Raw genomic sequence first — 18,022 nt, forward strand, 5'->3', positions numbered from 1 at the left:
GATCCTATTCCCCCTGTGTGGAGTTCTCTGTTATGGCAGCAATAGGGTCTCAATTCTCAATGAGATGGCACATGACCTTGCCTAGAATCCCCATGGAACCCTGCGTTGGGCGCGGCTTTCCATGCATATTCCTCTGAATGGTTGTGAATCTTAGAAAATAGTAAATCTACATTTTCACACAGGTGTAAATCTGCAAACGTAGATTTACTACTTTCTTTTGAATCAGACCCCAAGGTCTTCTAAGAGGAGCATAGAAGTCGCCGAGCATCTGCAATGCAGGGTTGTCCATTGGCATGCAGCCAGAGGGGAGCATGAAGCTCGAAAGATGCAAGATCTTGGTCTTGGCCTTTTCTCCAAGAGATCCGTAGATAAGAACTCAGACTTAGCTGTGCCTGAAATGCTGTTTGTGTGGGAAAGGAGTGACAGGGCAGCCCCAGTCTTAACCCCCCTAGGATTGGATGACATCCAGTGTCAGTATTTGCTGATCTCATTCCACTGAACCAATCCATACAGCTGTGATCCAATGTCTTCTTGGGGGTGCGGGTGCAGGAAGGGTGGGCGGGCGGCAGGCTAATTCTCAAATGAAGTTATCATTGATAATGCATCTTCTGTGTCAAACTTAGCTGAGGAGACACTGTATCTGGCCCTTTGCAGCACAGATCGAGCCATCCTTCGCCTGAAATGTTGAACGAGGGCTTGTGTTGGGGCGGCGGGCCCTCACAGCGGTAGACTCCTTGCCCCCATGGTGAATACGCCCGTTCGTGCCCGCATACAGAGGAGCTTGTTTCACCCATTGAGTGCAGGATGCTGACACCACACAGGTGCAGGTATAGAGCAACAACCTCCAGATCATTGCTCTTGCAGTCGAGGGGCTTCTCTGGGGTGAGTCATGTGGCAGCAGCTGTGAGTTGAATACCTCATCCGGGCCACTCTACGTCTCTGTTAGAGGGCAATCACTGTCTTTGTTCCCTGAGTGGCGGAAAAGAGCAAGGGCGGCAGCTGCAGTGAATACAAAACGCTGATGCTTACTAGGGGTAAGGGTTGAGCCTGCTGCTGGTGCTCCTAACCGCCTATGATGAATGTCAAGGGGGGAAAGCCCCACATCTGGCACCTGATGGTTAACACTACCTGGGTTAGTATTGCGTTCAGTCGCTCCGATTCACAGTCGATGACCACCTGCCGGTCCTTGCTCTTGTCCAGGTCCTGGAACAGCAGCCGGTAGCCCTCCTCGGTGGTGGTCTGGATGTTGACGGCTGTGACCTGCCAGTTCTTCTCTGCGGCGGTGTCGAGCACCTTCTGTAGAACCGTCAGGCCTGTCATAGGAGAGACAGAAGAACAAGAAACCAGGCTATGACCAGTGGCACAGTGCAAAATGATGGGATGCCCGGGCATTATATGCATAGTGGCCCTGCAGGTTCCTGTCACTCACCACGTAATTGCTCAATCGTACATAAGCCACTCAACAAAAACATTCAGTACTAATGGCGGTGCAGGTCTGGTTTGCTGTCAGTGTCTAGGGACATTTTGTCTGTTGTGCTGGGTAGAGAATGAGTACTGGGGGGGGGGGGGGCGACACACCTACACACTCATTTCTCTTGCAACAGGCTGCCCCTGGAGCCCTAAAGCACCAAGTGCTCGGCCCTGTGAAGTAACAGCATAGTACAGGTGTCCCTTTGGGTGCTGTGACCTTGCTCAAGAAGAACACACATTGCACAGGGGTTCCTGGTGACAGCCAGAGGCTCCCTCATATTAGCTGAATCATCTCTCATTAAGTAGCAGGAAACTGCAGCCAGGATCTTTTTACATAAATAAAGAGCATCGGAAAAACATACTTATCCAACTGCCATCGGTCCCCTTTAGGATAACATTTAGATGCCTACCCTGGACTTTGGACGGATGTTTGTTTCTCTGCACTGCCTCATGGGCTAACAGTGAGTGCGTGAGGTAACACTGATCTATTAACCTCACCTTTTGCTCTATCTGTTGTTGGCCATAGCCCAGGAATGGTGATAGCTATAGAGAGTTTTTGCTGGGTATCATTCTATTTACTGACTTCAAAGATGATGTGTCTGACACCAACACTCAAACCACATACTGTAGAGGTTACACATTGAACTACTGAACAATTCTCCTGTAGGTGAGCCTAGAAAGCCACAATGGCTCATGGATGTTGCTATTATTACATCAGTCTTAGACATGTTAATGACATGTGAGGAATGACCAATGAGAAATTATGTATTTGCACGTTTTCCGGGGCATTTGGTTCAAGTGATGGTTTAGGGGATAGGAACTTGCGTATGGAGATGACTGACAGACGCGTGATAATTCTGCAGCCTGGCATTAGATCAGGTGTTATAAATGTCACGCAAAGATCATCCAGCTATCTTTTCAAATGTGTAACGCTAGCCCTGATGGGAACCCCAATGAACCCAACCTTGACATGCAATACAAATGGATAGTTGTCAATGCGCATATGAGAAAGGTACACTGCTATATATATAGAACCTGCTCTCTTCATAGCAATTTTAATGTGGAAGAGTTGGGTATGTTCTGTATAAGGCAGAAACCAGAGAGATTGCCTCTCAGAATACCGCTCCAATGCCAAGAGCCCATGTAGGAAAGTAAATGCAATGTCAATTGCAGCGTGCTCTGTGACATCTCAGAGGCATATCTACAAGGCGGCGCTAAAAAATTATCGCCCCTTTTGCGGCCGCTTTCGGCCGAAAAGCGGCGATAATTTTATCGCTATATCAGCAAGGTCACGCTATCGTGTGAATCCTTGCCTTAGCGCCTGTTTTCTGAATGCCCAGCTTTGCATCTCTAATGAGATGCAAAGTGGGCGTTCCTTCCTGAAATAACTGGAGAAATGTCGCTAACCGACATTTCTCCAACTATCAAGGCAATCGCGAACAAGCATAGCGATAAGAAAAGTAGCGCTAACCTCAGTTATCGCTACTTTCCTTACACCTGCTTTTCAACTGACTTAGCCATGATGTCCTATGGATGGTGGATATCATGGCTAAGTCTGCCTTGCCCTATCATCAAGCTATCGCCAAATGTTGTGCGATTATCGCTGGATTTCTAGCGATAATCGCACATTTGGCAGCTTGCGTCAGGAATTTTATCGCTTTTGAGATAAGCGTTGCTCATAGCACGCTACCTCAGCGATAAAATTCGGCGATAGCCAGCGATAATTATCCTAGCGCTAAGTGCGCTTAGTGATAATTATCGCCGGTTCTTGCTGATATGCACCCCCTGCCTTTTAAGTACAGAACTGTTCAACATGCCAAGATGTGTATTGATACAGCGTGTGTACCTTGACACACCCATAGCAGACACCGAACTAGCACAGCATCGCACAGTCATGGAGGTATGAAGGTTTGCGGAATATCCTTCCCGACAAGGCAAGATGTCAGCCAAATTCATCACCCGCAGCCCACCAGTTAATGTCCTCTGATATTGTGTTGTGCAGACTTGACTAGTGCAAGGTTCACTGCCATTACCACTGGAAGCACAAAAGGAGGCAGCGAAGCATGCGTTGAAGCAGCGAATTGGCTAGAAATCTAAGCGCCTTGGCCGCTTTAGGAGAAGAGGATAATTGCTAATTATCCATGTGCATACTCGAAGGCTCTTCCAGATGTGAGAGGACTCACAGAAACAGCACAGCATCCGGGATGCTCTTATTGGGAGTTAATGCCTTCAGGATGGGGGGTTTGCCAAACATGATCCGTTTCTTGGACATCAAAAATACCCTTTGGTTAAGAAATTGTAGGTCAGTGTGGTTTCAGGCCGGGTGTACCATGTATACTGTTATTTACACGTGTGAATTTCTCCTCATTCTATATTAACATGTTCATGCTACATTTGAGCCCCAACATGAGACTCAAGCCCTTACACAATTATATATGTTCACGTCTTTTTAAAAATATTTACCGAAAGTGTCAGAGTCTATGTCTGACTGAAGCACTTCACCCTTGTGCTGATCATTATTAAGAGCATATGTGGCATTAGCTACTAAACAACTTTTCTGTGTATTTTTCTTCAACAATTATTGTTGCTGCCTATCCCAGGAATGCAGAGTGGGGGATTTATTTAGCCTCCTTTGTTCGTTCAGCTATATCTTAAACCTATCCCTCTTGCTAAATATTAATGCACGCTATTATTTTTACAGAGGTGGTGTGGTTAACTGCCTTCACTCACCTCCATGACCTGTAATTGAAGCTGCCCTGACGAAGGCCATGAGTAGAAATAATACACATGGTCAGTGATGTTTGGCAAAAACCCCAGAGATATTAGAAACATGGAAGATGAGACAATCGTAGATAATAAACAGAGCACCTACACCAGGAGCGGGCTGCGCAGTTAAGAGCAGTGGGGCCGGGTTGGGGGGGATTCGACAGACGACCAGAAGGGAAAATTAAATAAATAATGAATTCCCCCTTGTCGTCGCCTGTCAAAATCCCCCCACCCTCACCCGGCCCCACCGCCCTACCGCTCTTACCTGCACGGGCCGCTCCTGACCAACACACCCACCAAGATGAAGTGCAATGCATTCATTTATTCTGGGCTTTTAACAGTCAGGATTCTGGTGTGTATGTGGGGACATCCATCTTACATTTTATGTACGTTTCAGCACAACTTCTTGCACTTTCACAATGTCTTGAATTCAAGCGCTTTCGCTGTCCCTGTTGGGACTTGAATGCAATCACAAAAAGAACACCGACTCTTGTGTAAATATCATTTACAATGATAACTGGCCAACAACTAATATCTGCACGCCATTGGCCTTAAAGTGGACCATCTTGGGTGTAGTGCTTGTTTGGAGCTGTTGGTGAGATGTGGGGCCAGCGTGGACGTGGAATAATTAAACAGATGGGACAAGCTGCAATCAATTAAGATGATTTCGGATCAGCCTAGGTAAGGACAGTTGCACAGTGGAGTTGTAATGTAACACGTGCCATAGTGCGAAATATATAAAGATTCTTTGCCATGTTTTGGTGTGCTGGCGCCAGTTCGCAGTTGCTGTCGTGATTTGCGTTGAAAAACAAGACTCCCAGAATTCTTACTGCTGAGATCCGCGGAGCTTCACCGGTGAAGCGGTGGGCGACACTGAGCAGCTATTAAGCGCCCCCACTTGACGACAAGCATTCCCATAGGCATCATTCTCAAGAGTGACAGTGCGCCCCAATAATGGATTAGTCCACACATTGCATGCAGCTACATGTGCTGCAGAAAGGGATGTCGAGAGTATGAGTCTACAAAATACGACCGGGGCGGGGGGGGCGGGCTGGTAGGGGGAGACAGAGGGTATTATTAATGCAGCAGGTGCAGAGGCACCGTGGCCCAGGGTTGTGTGGGACTCACTTTAGTGACTATTCTTTATTACCAAGCCATGGGACAGCAGTCCTGGCTGATCCCGATGTCCAGAATGGCAAAGGTAGGCAGCAATATGTGAGCTGGCTGCCATGGACCACGCCAAGGCTTCTATCCGGCTCGTGTTGGAGACTGAGTAACTCCCAGCTCCCTCACTGGTGGAAGATACTAACCATGGTTAAGGCAGTAGACATGGATGGGTTGTGTGCCCACTCATAGAAAGATGCAGACCAGCTGGTATAGACACCAAACTCTACACTACCAGTGCTTACACATAGAACATGCACTACCTTTGAGTGAATCAGGCAAGGACTGCATGAGTGCCTGCACAATGCAAATTACCTACCACTGTATGCACTAGGCAGAGACACTACAGGGCATATTTATGAAATTGTAACGCAATGCAGCGCAGCAACTCGCCTTGCTGCGCTGCATACAGGGAAAGGGCAGGAATGCGCCGTATGTTTTACAATATGGTGCATTCCTGCCCTTTCCCCTGAGCTGAAGCACAATGGGTTGCCTAGCGCCAACGCAGGGTGTCTACATTGCATGCAGGATTGTTTTTGTGCGGGAAGGGACACCTTCCAGCACAAGGACAATGTTGAGAAGCATATTTCTCTTTCTGTGTGTGCTGCATAATGCAGTGCACACAGAAAGAGGAAGTAACAAGGAGAAATAAATATATATACCTCCTCAATACTCCTCCCCTGAGAAGGCGTATATTTTTGGCGCATTCTCAGGTCTACCAGTGATGGTAACTCTGAGAATGTATCACAATCAATCGGAGTTGTGTGGGGACACCCAAACAATGCCCATGGAATGCCGTCCCAGGGCAGAGGAATGCAAGCAGGGGTTTGCGCTGATTTACGTTACTCCAGATTTACGAAGCCATTCAGGGCAATGCAAGGTGACCGTGTGTGGCTTCATAAATCACATTTTGCATCACCACGTTGCGTGGTGCAAGAGTGATGCAACTCCCCTAGTTAATATGCCCCTACTTGTGTATTTGCCATTCATGGACCCCATGAGTGCTTGTTCCCGAAACAGATGGCACCAGTATATTCAGAGTATGCAGCAGCAACGAGCAGGACCAGTGTCTGCACATTGCCACATGCACAGTGCCTATATTAGCTGCACACACTGACTACCAACGAGTACATACAGCAAGCAAACAGCTCTGCTATAACACATAGAGGTGCACATCCAGGTTGTCACTTTCCTTGGCCAGATGATCCTGCTGGTTTGTTCAGCTCAGATTTTGAATCATTATGCAGGTGATGCCTATGATTGGCTGAGGGCAAGTGTATTTTCGCGCAGAAGTGTTATGTACTGGTACAAGAGGCCCCTGTAGTGAAATAAGAGACCTATGTACTGTCCCTTCATACATTGTATTCCCCATTCCAACCAGCACCAAAATGTCTGGACAGTGATTTTGAATCCACGGTTTTCCTGAGTGAAAGCTATGGATGATGTAACTACCCAGATTGACTAGTGTCTAATGCGCTGCCTTTAATCTGACAGGCCACCAACTGCCCACATGGCACATACCCTGGAGCTTTCCTACAGCAAGTCTAAAAGGTGCACTGAACTCTGCCTAATTAAATGATCTGTCCTTCAAGGACCAGAGCTGCATATCTCCTGAAGGCTGAGGGCCAAGCCTGAAGCACTTCCTGAATATTTGCTGCAGTCTGCTTAGGTCCTGCTTGGAAGCCCTAGCCAAGAGGAGACCTGAGGCACCCTAGGAGACCAGAGAAGATGCTTAAGACTAAAGAGTGCCTCCACTCTCCACCAAAGATATCTTACAAGAGACAGGGGGAGCCACCACACTCACAGCAGAAATGAAGATGAGCTGGTACCCAGGAGCAATGACAGTTCCTAGCGAGCAGGCTCCTCTGTACCAATGAGAAACCCATCACCAGCGCCCACTAACCTGTCCTGCTAGTGCGAGTTTAAGCCTCCAACCAGTCTTGGCCAGCCTGCTGGATGGGTGGTCCTGAGCCACACAGAGGGTTCCCCCTAAACCCGAGGAGCTCTGCAAGGCTTCAACCACTAGTGAGCTCCTGCACCCCAACTCCTAACCTACGACCAGGGGGTGCCCTTGTTGACTTTAGATTATGCCTGCATTTGTGAGTCTGCCATGCGAGCTTCAGAAAACGAGATTTTTTCCATCTTTAGTTGAGTTTGCCTTTAGGCAGACTTTGGCTTATGTCACATAGTAACCCAATAAGAAGCTAAGAATTGGATGAGGGAGGAGCAAACCTTCGTTTGGAGTGACAAAAGGCAGTACATGCCCGGTAATTATATCACCAAACATTTATTCTAAGTGAAGTGTTATTATCACATTTGGAAAGCAATATTGCATTACGTATGCTGTTAAAACACATCACAGTACTGAACATGTGCCGTTTTACCTCCAGCAAAGCATTGGCACCGCACGAATGCATAAAAACTTGTGCAAAGGTTAGTCAGGATTTTAAAACTGCCATAACTTAACTATCACATTTTGGGTCTTGAAACAGATCCCCAAGGGTATATGTGGCTCTGAAACCTATGTTTTGTCCCCAGAGCTTCCCCGGAGCGCGCTCACCGTCTTTTCTGGTACAGGCTTCCAGCACGCCGCCGGGAGAGTTCTTGGGTGCCTAGACTATTATAGGACAACAATGGCCCTGTCTGGGCTGCTCCTCAAGCCGAACTATGGGATGCTCTCCTGAACTGGGCCTGGCACTGTGCAATAGGCACTTTGCCTGAAAGATACATCTCCCAGTGTGACTTTCTTTAGCGCTATAGGTTCTTCCAGTTGTTAAGGTGCCCAGTAGACTGCTGAAGGGAAGCGGGGCGCTGTCCAGGATCTCGGAAAGAGCAAGACCCTGGGCGTAGTTTGCATAGTAGCGCTACGCGTAGCTATGTGAAGTGCACTTCACATTACGCGTAGCACTACGTGAACTGCGCAGTATACTGTTCACGATGATTGCAGAGTGCCGGATGCTTGTCCGCACTGTGCAATCATTGCAAACGCCATCTTGCACAGTGCAAGCGGTCGTTTTCTGCCGCTCGAGTAGATTTTTACTCGAGCGGCTGCTTTCTCAACGCGGACTGGTAGTTTCTCATCGCGAGCATACGCGACCACTCGCAATGAGAAACCTGACCTCCCCGATTTTGCACTGTGCTACGTGCAATTCGCGTTGCGCGAAGTAGCACAAACTAGGCAAACTTCGCGAGCGTAGAGTAGTTGTCCGCCCAGGGTTACTCTGGACAGCATCTTATGGGGATTTGCATATTATGAAGATTCTGCTGGAGCATCAAGGCTGACTTAGGAGTTGAGGGCTATGAAGATTGGACAATTGGGACACCACAGCTCCATCTCTGGTATGATCTTACAGCAGCCTGAGCCAGTAGCAAGTGGGCATCATGGCTGCCACCCTAAACCCACTTTCCAAGGAGGACCTGCTCGCCCAACCAAGGCTGAAAAACGTCCTCAATAAGCAGTAAAGAAGGACTGCTGTTCACAGGACCGGCCTGTTGACCATAGCTCAAGTTCTAAGCTAGGTGCACAGCACATGTTTCGAGGCTGTCCCACGTGATTTGTTTGTCATACCCCTGACATACACTGGTTTCCAGAGGCGCCCATAGGTCTAGGAAAAGCAACTACATGCGATAAATGCATTCCCTGGTCTTTCTGCTCGTTTGGGATAGATACTTGTGTCTACCTTGGCAATGGTGAAGTGGAGGGACTAGGGATGTGGGCTTGCTGAGACTGAAGTGTCACAAACACAGTTGTCTCCAGATTGGCTGTTCTGACTTTTATGTGACACACTTGCCCTAATGCATGTGCGGCGGGTCGTTAACTGCATTTGTGCAACACGTGTAGAAGCACTGTCAAATTGGAGCCAGGTGAGAATTCTATTATGCCATCATAATCTCGCGTAATTTCCGCAAAGTCATGTCCCCTTTATTACGCAAAATCATTGCCATTACGCCATGTCGCGTCATTACGCTTATATCTGCTGTACATTGTTTTGTCATTTTTATAGTGCTTTCTGCCCCGTTTGCAAGGCCTAGAGTATTAGACGCACCTGATGTTTACACCTCCTGGGAGTATCTTTGAAATATTCTCTTGGGAAAGAATGTAAAATATTGCCTTTTTCACTTAAATATTTTCTGTCGCGGGCAGGAGAGCAAGGACTATAAATGTGATTATTCACAGGCACCTAGGCATTTATGAGCCCACATCTCATTATCGCAGAGCTTCCCGCTTACTTTTCTTTTCGCTGTTTCATCTTTCTAGGCCGCGAAATACTTTTGCACATGCTAATTAACTCAGAATTAGATGTGACCTTCAATGTGTTTTTCGTATAAAATTAAATGAAATAGATTAAAAAATAAAGACGACACTGGCGTGGATCTGATGCTAAGGAGACACAGTGTATGAAATGTGCTCAGCGTGTGGAAACTCGTCGCAGTGCATTACTGACACCTTGGGTCCATTTACGGTATGACAAGCCCAGGTGCAAGCTGGTAGCAAGATTGGTTTAGTTTAAGACAAGAGTCAAAGTGGCATTTTTTATGCAACAGTGATACCTGGGAACACATAGAGTTTAGTTGTGACATACAAATGTGCGTATACAGGAATGCGTCACGGTATGACTAGGTGAAATGAAGGAAGGAAAGAGCATACATCATACATGTCAACATTTTTGCAAATGAAATGAGGTAGGTTTCGAGAACAAATCGAGGGAAGTTTTTTTCTTACCATTAAAGTGGAGGACATTTTAGGCTGGAGACAGGTAAAATAAATCCCCTTTGAGCTTAAAAATCGGGAGTCTCCCTCTTGAGTCGGGTCCGTTGGCATGTATGATACATGCACTACAGCCATAGTGATGCATGTTAAGGTATGGCACTGCAAAGATCTTGGAGGCACCAGAAAAATGCCTCTGACTTATTGCAACTTGGGGAATGGAAGGAACGGACCCCACCGCACCCCACCCCCCAACACCCTATGAAGCAGTGGCACCCAGTAGTCACTCAGAACATGGGTTTAGCTGAAGTCCTGGAGGGCGCAGACATACTACAGCGCCACAGTGACCACTAGTAGTCCATCACAGAATTACAATTGCTGCAGTGTCCCTGAGAGTAAATAAATACCAGTGCGGTGTTCACACGCAGTGGTCTGTCTTGAGCGGTGCAAAAATCACGGATACATCATCAAATAGCCAGCTGTGGATTTAGAAGTAAATTACTCCTCCTGGCCTCGAGGGGTCACTGTAGTGTGTTTGTGCCTTGAACTTGAGGCACAGCTCTGGTATTACAAAAATGGTTTCCCACAAGAGGGCATGCCTCTGGTGTCAGGGCATTGACAGACACTGGTGGGGAGGTTGTAGTGCACAATAGCCGTTCAAACTAAGTAAGCCTCCGATATAAGGTCTTCAAAGCACATACACAACGTCGGTAGTGGTTAAACATGCAGAACATGTGAACAGTTATCCCAACGTGTTTGACAACAGCGTCTTACCTCGGTCGGCGTCGTAGATGTATACAAACTTCTTCCACTTGTAGTGCTCAATGACGCTGATGAGGGCATCCTGCAGCTCCGGCCGCAGCTGCAGGACGAACTGGTTAGAGGCGTCGACGGGGAAGCTGGGGGTGATGAAGCAGACGTGCAGGGCCCCGCAGAAGGACGTCAGCATGTTGACGGTCTTACGGTCGTAGAAGCCGAAGATAGCGTAGACGCCCTTGGAGAATTGCGAGCAGACTGTGAAAGAGGGAGAGAGAGAGAGAGGGATGGTGAGTACAAATGGGGAAGGCAACCTCGGGGACCCGCTCCCCCTCATGCCTGCCCAGATAAACTGCCTCTAGTGGCAGGACTTCGAGTGTCTATGGGGCCCGCTCACCAGGGCTCTATGATACAAACATGGCGCAGAGTGGTGCTAGTTCAATTTTTAGGTGGGGCGCTGCCATTATCGTTATATCAGTGAAATCATAGAGATTGTGGAAGATCTTAGCGTCGTGCAAAAGACACAAGTGTATAAAATGTACCACTTCATTCAGCAGGAGTGTGGTAAGGGTGAGGTGTGTAGCTGGCGGTGCATTTTGGAGCACTAGTGAGGTAGCACACTGTCATTAACAGGCAGTACATTTTCAGTTGAAGTGGTCCCGAAATTTGCATAGACATGCAGTTTTACTGGTAAAAATAAATAGTGCAAAAAACAAATAAGTGTAGAAATCGGGTTTTTAGTGAATATCACTTGTGCATCACCAAGTAAAGTGGCTTGATTTCTTTTGCTTCTAATAAAATCTTTGTTACCATCACACTTCAGAGTTACAAAAAGTGCTTCATTGGTCCTTTCCTAATTACTGATATAATGTGCATAATTCATTTACTAAGAGTTGGAACTGGTACTTTCTGATTGGCTGAGATGGTGCCCAAGCCAGGCAGAACCTACTACTCCTATCAGGGCCAGGTGATTACCCTGGGAAGCTTGGCACTGAGCAGTCAGGCTTATCAAGGAGGCAATGTGCAAAGCATTGGCACAGCACTCACACACAATAAATACACGGAGCCTCTCTAAAGAGACTTCACACCTGGTGTATGTAAATAAAGACTGTATTCAACACACAGATTAATTAATACAGCATGAGCATCATGTATTTCTGGGCATAAATCATACTTGGAAATATTACTAACAGTACTAGGCCCAACAGTGATAAAATGACATCAGTAATATGCTCACTTGGGAAAGATCCTATTTTACCCCAGCACCCTTATGCGGTGCGATACGTTGTCAGAACTTGGCCTACCCTGGCAAATAACACATTTCACATCTGCACATTTCAAGAGTGCACCCCAGGTCACAACCATATGTGTACACACAGGAATTTATACCACTTTTCAGCAGCACCGTGGGCGAAGGCCGCACGGGTAAAACCAATGCCAAAACGGAGTATTCTTGAGGTAATGAAACAGACAGGTAAAACAACACTTCTGCATTGTGCAACTATTATTAGACTGTTCTCATGCAGCGACTCTCCCACAGTCACACAGCACTGTAGCGCGGTGCAAAGGATATCGGCAAGTCTGTATGAAGCGCACTTGCACAAACACGCACTCGACACTGTAGCGCAGTACAAACAATATCAGGCAGGTCAGTTGATAATATGAATGCGGACCCCGTGGCACAATTCCTCCCACACCTCTCAGTTACCCCCCCACTACTCTGACCACAGGTTATAGTCAAACCCCCCCCCACCCCATACTATACTGGTTTAAGGCCGGAGTTACACTTAGACGTGGGCCCAGGGGAAAATGCTGGAGTAACTATCAGGGTAACCAGGCAACAGTCCACAAATGGGGGGCTTGGTCACCACTCGGGAAGTTCACTCACTTTATGCGGAGCAGAAACGGACTAGAATCTGTCCCAGTTCAATCAGGAGGTCCCTCAATTCGCCTTCCGCCACCAGCCTAGTTCTGCAAAGCACAGGGGGGGTCACACAGTCTCTCGACCCATCACTCACCTTGATCACACATTACACTTGAAATGACCATATATTTTATTTTTCTTGATTGATGCTTTGTAATTCTTTGAGATGAAAAACACCCTTCAAGCTGGCGTTACAACAACCTGTTTGATAATCCGTGTGTTTTTGTTATTTTCAGTTCATTGTGCGTTTTAGGTCCAGAGGAGAACCCTAAAAAACATATAATTGGGTTCAAAATGCTTCAACTATTGTTTTTACAAACAAGTATTCTACGTATGCATCACCATTGAGGCTCAAGGTGTGATTTAATTAAAATTTAAACTGTGATGGTTTGTAATGAGCCCAATTGGTACACTGTTTGGCAGTGCCCTTGTAGAAAGAATATATAAGCAGGGTGTTGTAACGCCAGCTAGAAGGGTGTTTATCATCTCAAAGAATTACAAAGTGTCTTTTTCATTATTACAGAACCTGCGCAATCAAGACTTCTGTATTAGGTGATCTAAAGTGATGTATTGTCTATGTGATATTTTGGTTGTTTTTTTGTATTGTTGTAATGAATGTCATCTTTTTGTGTCTCTGTGTAGTTTAATGTTTTGTGATAAATTGATGTTCCAACAGATGAATAATTCATTCTGATAAGTTGTGGTAAAATGATATGAGTCAATCAAAAAAAATAATATATATGGTCATTTCAAGTGTAAAATGTGTGATCATGGTGAGTGATGGTGAATTGATATCAGTATTGGTATGTGTTTAGTAGTTTGATCGTAAGCAGGCCTTGCCTTACTGATTATGGGCCCAAACCTTTCTGTATAAAGAGACACTTTACAGAAGTGGCATTTGTAAGCTATTAATGACAAATCCTCATTTACAGCAAGGGGGGATTTGTCATTGTGAATCCAATAATAGTAAACAGCATGAGGCTGCTCCACTGTAAGCCACCACTGAATCTTAAAGTACCCTTGCCATTTCCCCCATGTTAAACTATGGGGAGAGTAGAACTCATAGGTAGTGAAAACACACATGGGGGCTCTTGACTACCTGGGCAGGGAACACACATGTGTACCTGCCCTGCTTTTGACCTATCAATTGCTTCAGCCCCAGGGCTCACCCTAGGGGTGCTCTAGCGTTAGTGCGAGGCGCCCTCGGCATTGGCCAATGATTTCGAAAGGCCAACCTGAGCATAAGTGCAAATGCGAAAACACAGACCTGCGATGGCAGGCTTGAGACATGTTTAAACATCAGGTAAGCTCAACTTCTTAACATGTGTAGGAAGGGTGTGCACTCTTTCACGCTGCATTACAGTGGGAAAACTCCCAGAGTCCTAAGGCCACAACAAGAGAATCAGCAAAACACATGAGGGAAAAACAAAAAGTTTGGGAAAACACTACCTAAAGAGTATCAGGTCTAACGCTGATATTTAATTGTTGGTGTGGGTTAGACATGCTACAGGCTTTCCTTTCATTTCCTGTACCCCAGCAGTAGTGTCACCTAGATCACTTTCACAATATAATCTCATTTTGCAGTCAGAGAAATAAAAGTACACTCCAGTTTCCCCAAAAGCAGCAATTTGTCACAAGATCTGGCCTGATATTTGGCCTTTGTCTTTGAACAGGCAGAAAATGTGACAGGATACATACAAGATTTATAGGCATCTTTATTTCTCATTCACCTTCTGAACTCCAGCGTGATTATTTCTGGGGATGCTGAAGCTCCCCCAGCGCCTCTACTTCCAGAACCTATGATGGTGTGAGATTCAATAAAGCTTGGTGCAGGCAGTGCACTCGGATCTGTGATAGACTCCTCATTGCACACCGTTGTTAGAACATCAAGGGTCTACGTGACTCATTCCAAAACATTGGAAACAGGTAGAAGAACCAGGATCTTTGCCATCTCCCACACTGTGTTTTGGAGTCAAAACACCTGGGGCCTACATGCACCTTACACACTCTGCATTACTGTTTGGACTGTTATGGGGAGGAAGGGATGGAAGGAGGTGGGGAGAGAAGGAAGAGAGGGAGAGGGGAGAGGGAGAGATTAGCAGTGTAGTGGCAAGTGTTGATGTACTGGTGTGTCTAGTGGAACATTAGTGTACTGGTACTGATGTACTGGTGATGCACCGCATCACTGAGGATTTGTTTCATCTTCTGTGTCATTGTCAGCATTTTTTAATTTTCTGCACTTATTGACACATTTGCAGGTTGCAGATGGTCCTCTTCTTATTATAATGTTTCATTTATAAGAGGGTGACAGGGATGTAATGTGATTTGATTTTTAGGTGTCATAAAGCGCTCTTATGCCCTGAGGCTTCTTGGCGCTAGTCCACGGCAAGGATTGCACATTTCCCACTATATTTAACTGAATATTAAGAGATGGGAGGGGAGGGAAGATCTAAAGAAAGAGTGACTCCTTTTATTTGGCACCCTGGAACTTCAGAGGACCGAGTAAGGATGATCAGCTCTTTAAATGAACACACCCAGCACCCACGACCAGCAGCCACACCCACCACCCAGGGTATTGTGTGGTTATTTACTTAGCTCCTACTGCACCGGCAAGAATCTGAATCCCTTTGCGCGTTCATAGCATGCTACATCGTAGGAACCCGACATTAGTGGTTTTGTCAGGATTATAGTAGTGGGACATCATGCTTCGAATAGTGTTGTGCTGGTAATACAGTTCATATGTAGTTTCTACTGTTCATCAGGATCCAATTTTAACGTTAACCCTGGATAAGTAGAAAGTTAAGTGAAAGTAAACAAAACAGCAAGAGAGATTATGGTGGATTTTAGTTGAGTGAACTAAGAGTTTCCAGCTTGTTGTGGTTTTGGACCTGCATGGTTAGTCTTTGTTTGTAGTACAGATGTTTGCTTGTCGACAGTTACATTTACACATGTGGGATTAACCAATTTTGCTCAATCTGGATCCCGCAGATTTGTTTCTTCATGTGGACCATATTTCGAATTTATAATGGTTTGTAGAAGGAAAATCAGACTAGAACGTGTTTTTTCTGATGACATGGCGCCATCCGTCAATTCTATCTCTCCCATCAATAGCTCGAAAGGAACGAAAGGGAAAAGACAGCCAATGCCCATTAAACAATTGAGGTTTGTTCGTTGTCGGTGTTTTTGACACTGTGATGCATCACCACCAAGTGCCACACTCCCCGGAGACATTTGCTCTCGGCTGATCGAGCGACGACCCATTTTAAAATCACTTTTCATGTGAAGTTTTTGTCTACGTGGAAACTGTTGCCACACTGCTGACTCTCTGCTGTTATTTTTAGGCCTCCACCAGGAAAAAAGAAAATAGTGTCAATTAAAAAAACAACTTGTTACATGTTGTCAAAACACAATGGATAAAAAACCAACCAAAACAAACATACACATGGGCTGCAAACAGAAAAGAACATAACAGCCTGTCAATAAGCACACTGATTTTAGCTCTAGTATTTTTATGAGCTGAACAAAAATCATCAGCGGCAAACGGAAATCTTTTTTTCAACAGCGTGGAAGCTGAGCACTTCCTCTTAAAGTAACGCCAACTCCAAATCCAGCAAAAACTGCGCCCGACCTAATGCAACCCTCCTTCTCTTTATATATCAATTCCTTCGCTACTTTATCCGAAATTGTACTACTTTCTAGACCTCCTTTCTCCCTCTTATTATAAGAGAGGTTCTGAATTACACCAAAACTCACTGGGGATATATATCACTCTTATTTCTCTTACCTTAATATTGGAGGTGCAGATTGTGTAAAGTTTGCGCTAGTTCCAAAAACTAGATAAACTTAATCTGCTCTGTGTATGCTGCTTTTGTAACAAGAAACATTAGAATATGTTTGCTTCAAACCTGTCAAATGTGGATACATTTATAATTTGTGTCAATACTTATTATGCAAACAGTGCAAAATGGAGTAAATTCAGTTTGCTCCATTCTGTGATCTAGGGAATTTTTTTAAAATAAATAAGGAAGGGAGCTCCATTCCCTATTGTGCAACCAACAAAAATGGTGTTAGTATTCACATATCAATAAATACCTTTAAATAATCAGGACCGTGTCTAAAACCGCGGGGACTATCAATGAGGTTGGAGACCGCATTCTCCTTCTTATGGCTCAGTCTTAGATGCTGCCTAGTTATTTCTGGACAGAAATAACATCCTTTGGGCTGTTAATGCAACACCAGCACTTAATCCCATCTCAACGGCACACTAACCAATACGAGCTCTTAGCAAGCAATACAGAGACCAAACGACCACCAAGCCACACTGTAGTCAGGGAAAATCCCAGAATTATAAGGAAAGAGTCTTGTAGGGCCACACAAGTTGTTGAAGTGCACCATACACATGATAACATAACTTACCATAACGTAACGTGACATAGTATAACAATGTGACATAGCATAAGATAACATAGCATTACATAGCATAACGTAACGTAACACAACATAACATAGTATGGACTGCAGCATTCTCCCTACCACTGCAAAAGTAAGTCCTTTACATACCACTACAAAATTAGGCCTAAATACCAGCGTGACTGAGTCCTATCATGATCATAGGAAAAGTTGATTGACTATTAAAAAAAAGTCACAATTCATATAATCTGATTGCCTAACTCCTAAATTTGGAATCTGTCATCTTTGACATCTAGCCAGAAGTCTACCAGGAAAGGCAGCCCCCTCACATCGCCCATCTCCTAGGAAACGTCGAAAATGGGATTTCCTATAATCCCCTGGAGAATTTAGCGTCACCCTCCAGCACTGATAATGAGCCGCTCTCGCGGCGTGAATGATGAGCAGCATTCATGGTCCAAATAATGAGCGACTCGTGGCACAAAGAATGAGCGCCTCGGGGCACAAATAATGAGCGCCTCATGGTTTAAGCGGTAAGCATTAATGGGTGTAAACGATGAGCGGCGACTGATGACATAAGTAATGATGCTAACTGATGAGGCTCATTCGCTGGCACAAAGGATGTGCCTCCCTGGTGGGAATCCATGATGAGCGCCACCCCTGATATAAATTATTAGCAATATTTAATTCAGTTCATTACTTGAAAACACAGAATACATCTCGAAGGGACATCTTAAAGGCACCGGCGAAACACAAGTGCATTATAATCCACTGCACCATGGACTCAGCATTTGCATTATTTCTATATGCATGGAAGAGCAGATGGA

General features: G+C 45.5%; 1 protein-coding gene across 4 annotated transcripts in view; it reads right to left on the reverse strand.

The window, feature by feature from the left end:
- GRIA1 (glutamate ionotropic receptor AMPA type subunit 1) overlaps nucleotides 1–18,022 on the reverse strand; it is a 569,614-nt gene that overhangs the window by 252,273 nt on the left and 299,319 nt on the right. For 2 of the 4 annotated variants that reach the window (XM_085617656.1, XM_085617655.1), the window contains exons 3-4: nucleotides 10,883–11,122; nucleotides 1,129–1,313 (exon numbers count right to left, since the gene is read on the reverse strand). In XM_085617656.1, the coding sequence (XP_085473782.1) occupies nucleotides 1,129–1,313; nucleotides 10,883–11,122 (425 nt within the window). Of the gene's footprint in view, nucleotides 1–1,125; nucleotides 1,314–10,882; nucleotides 11,123–18,022 lie in introns of all 4 variants that reach the window. The other 2 variants (XM_085617654.1, XM_085617653.1) reach the window with 1 other exon arrangement.

This window comes from Triturus cristatus, chromosome 7 (assembly GCF_964204655.1).
Source record: "Triturus cristatus chromosome 7, aTriCri1.1, whole genome shotgun sequence".
Classification (NCBI taxonomy): Eukaryota; Metazoa; Chordata; class Amphibia; order Caudata; family Salamandridae; genus Triturus; species Triturus cristatus.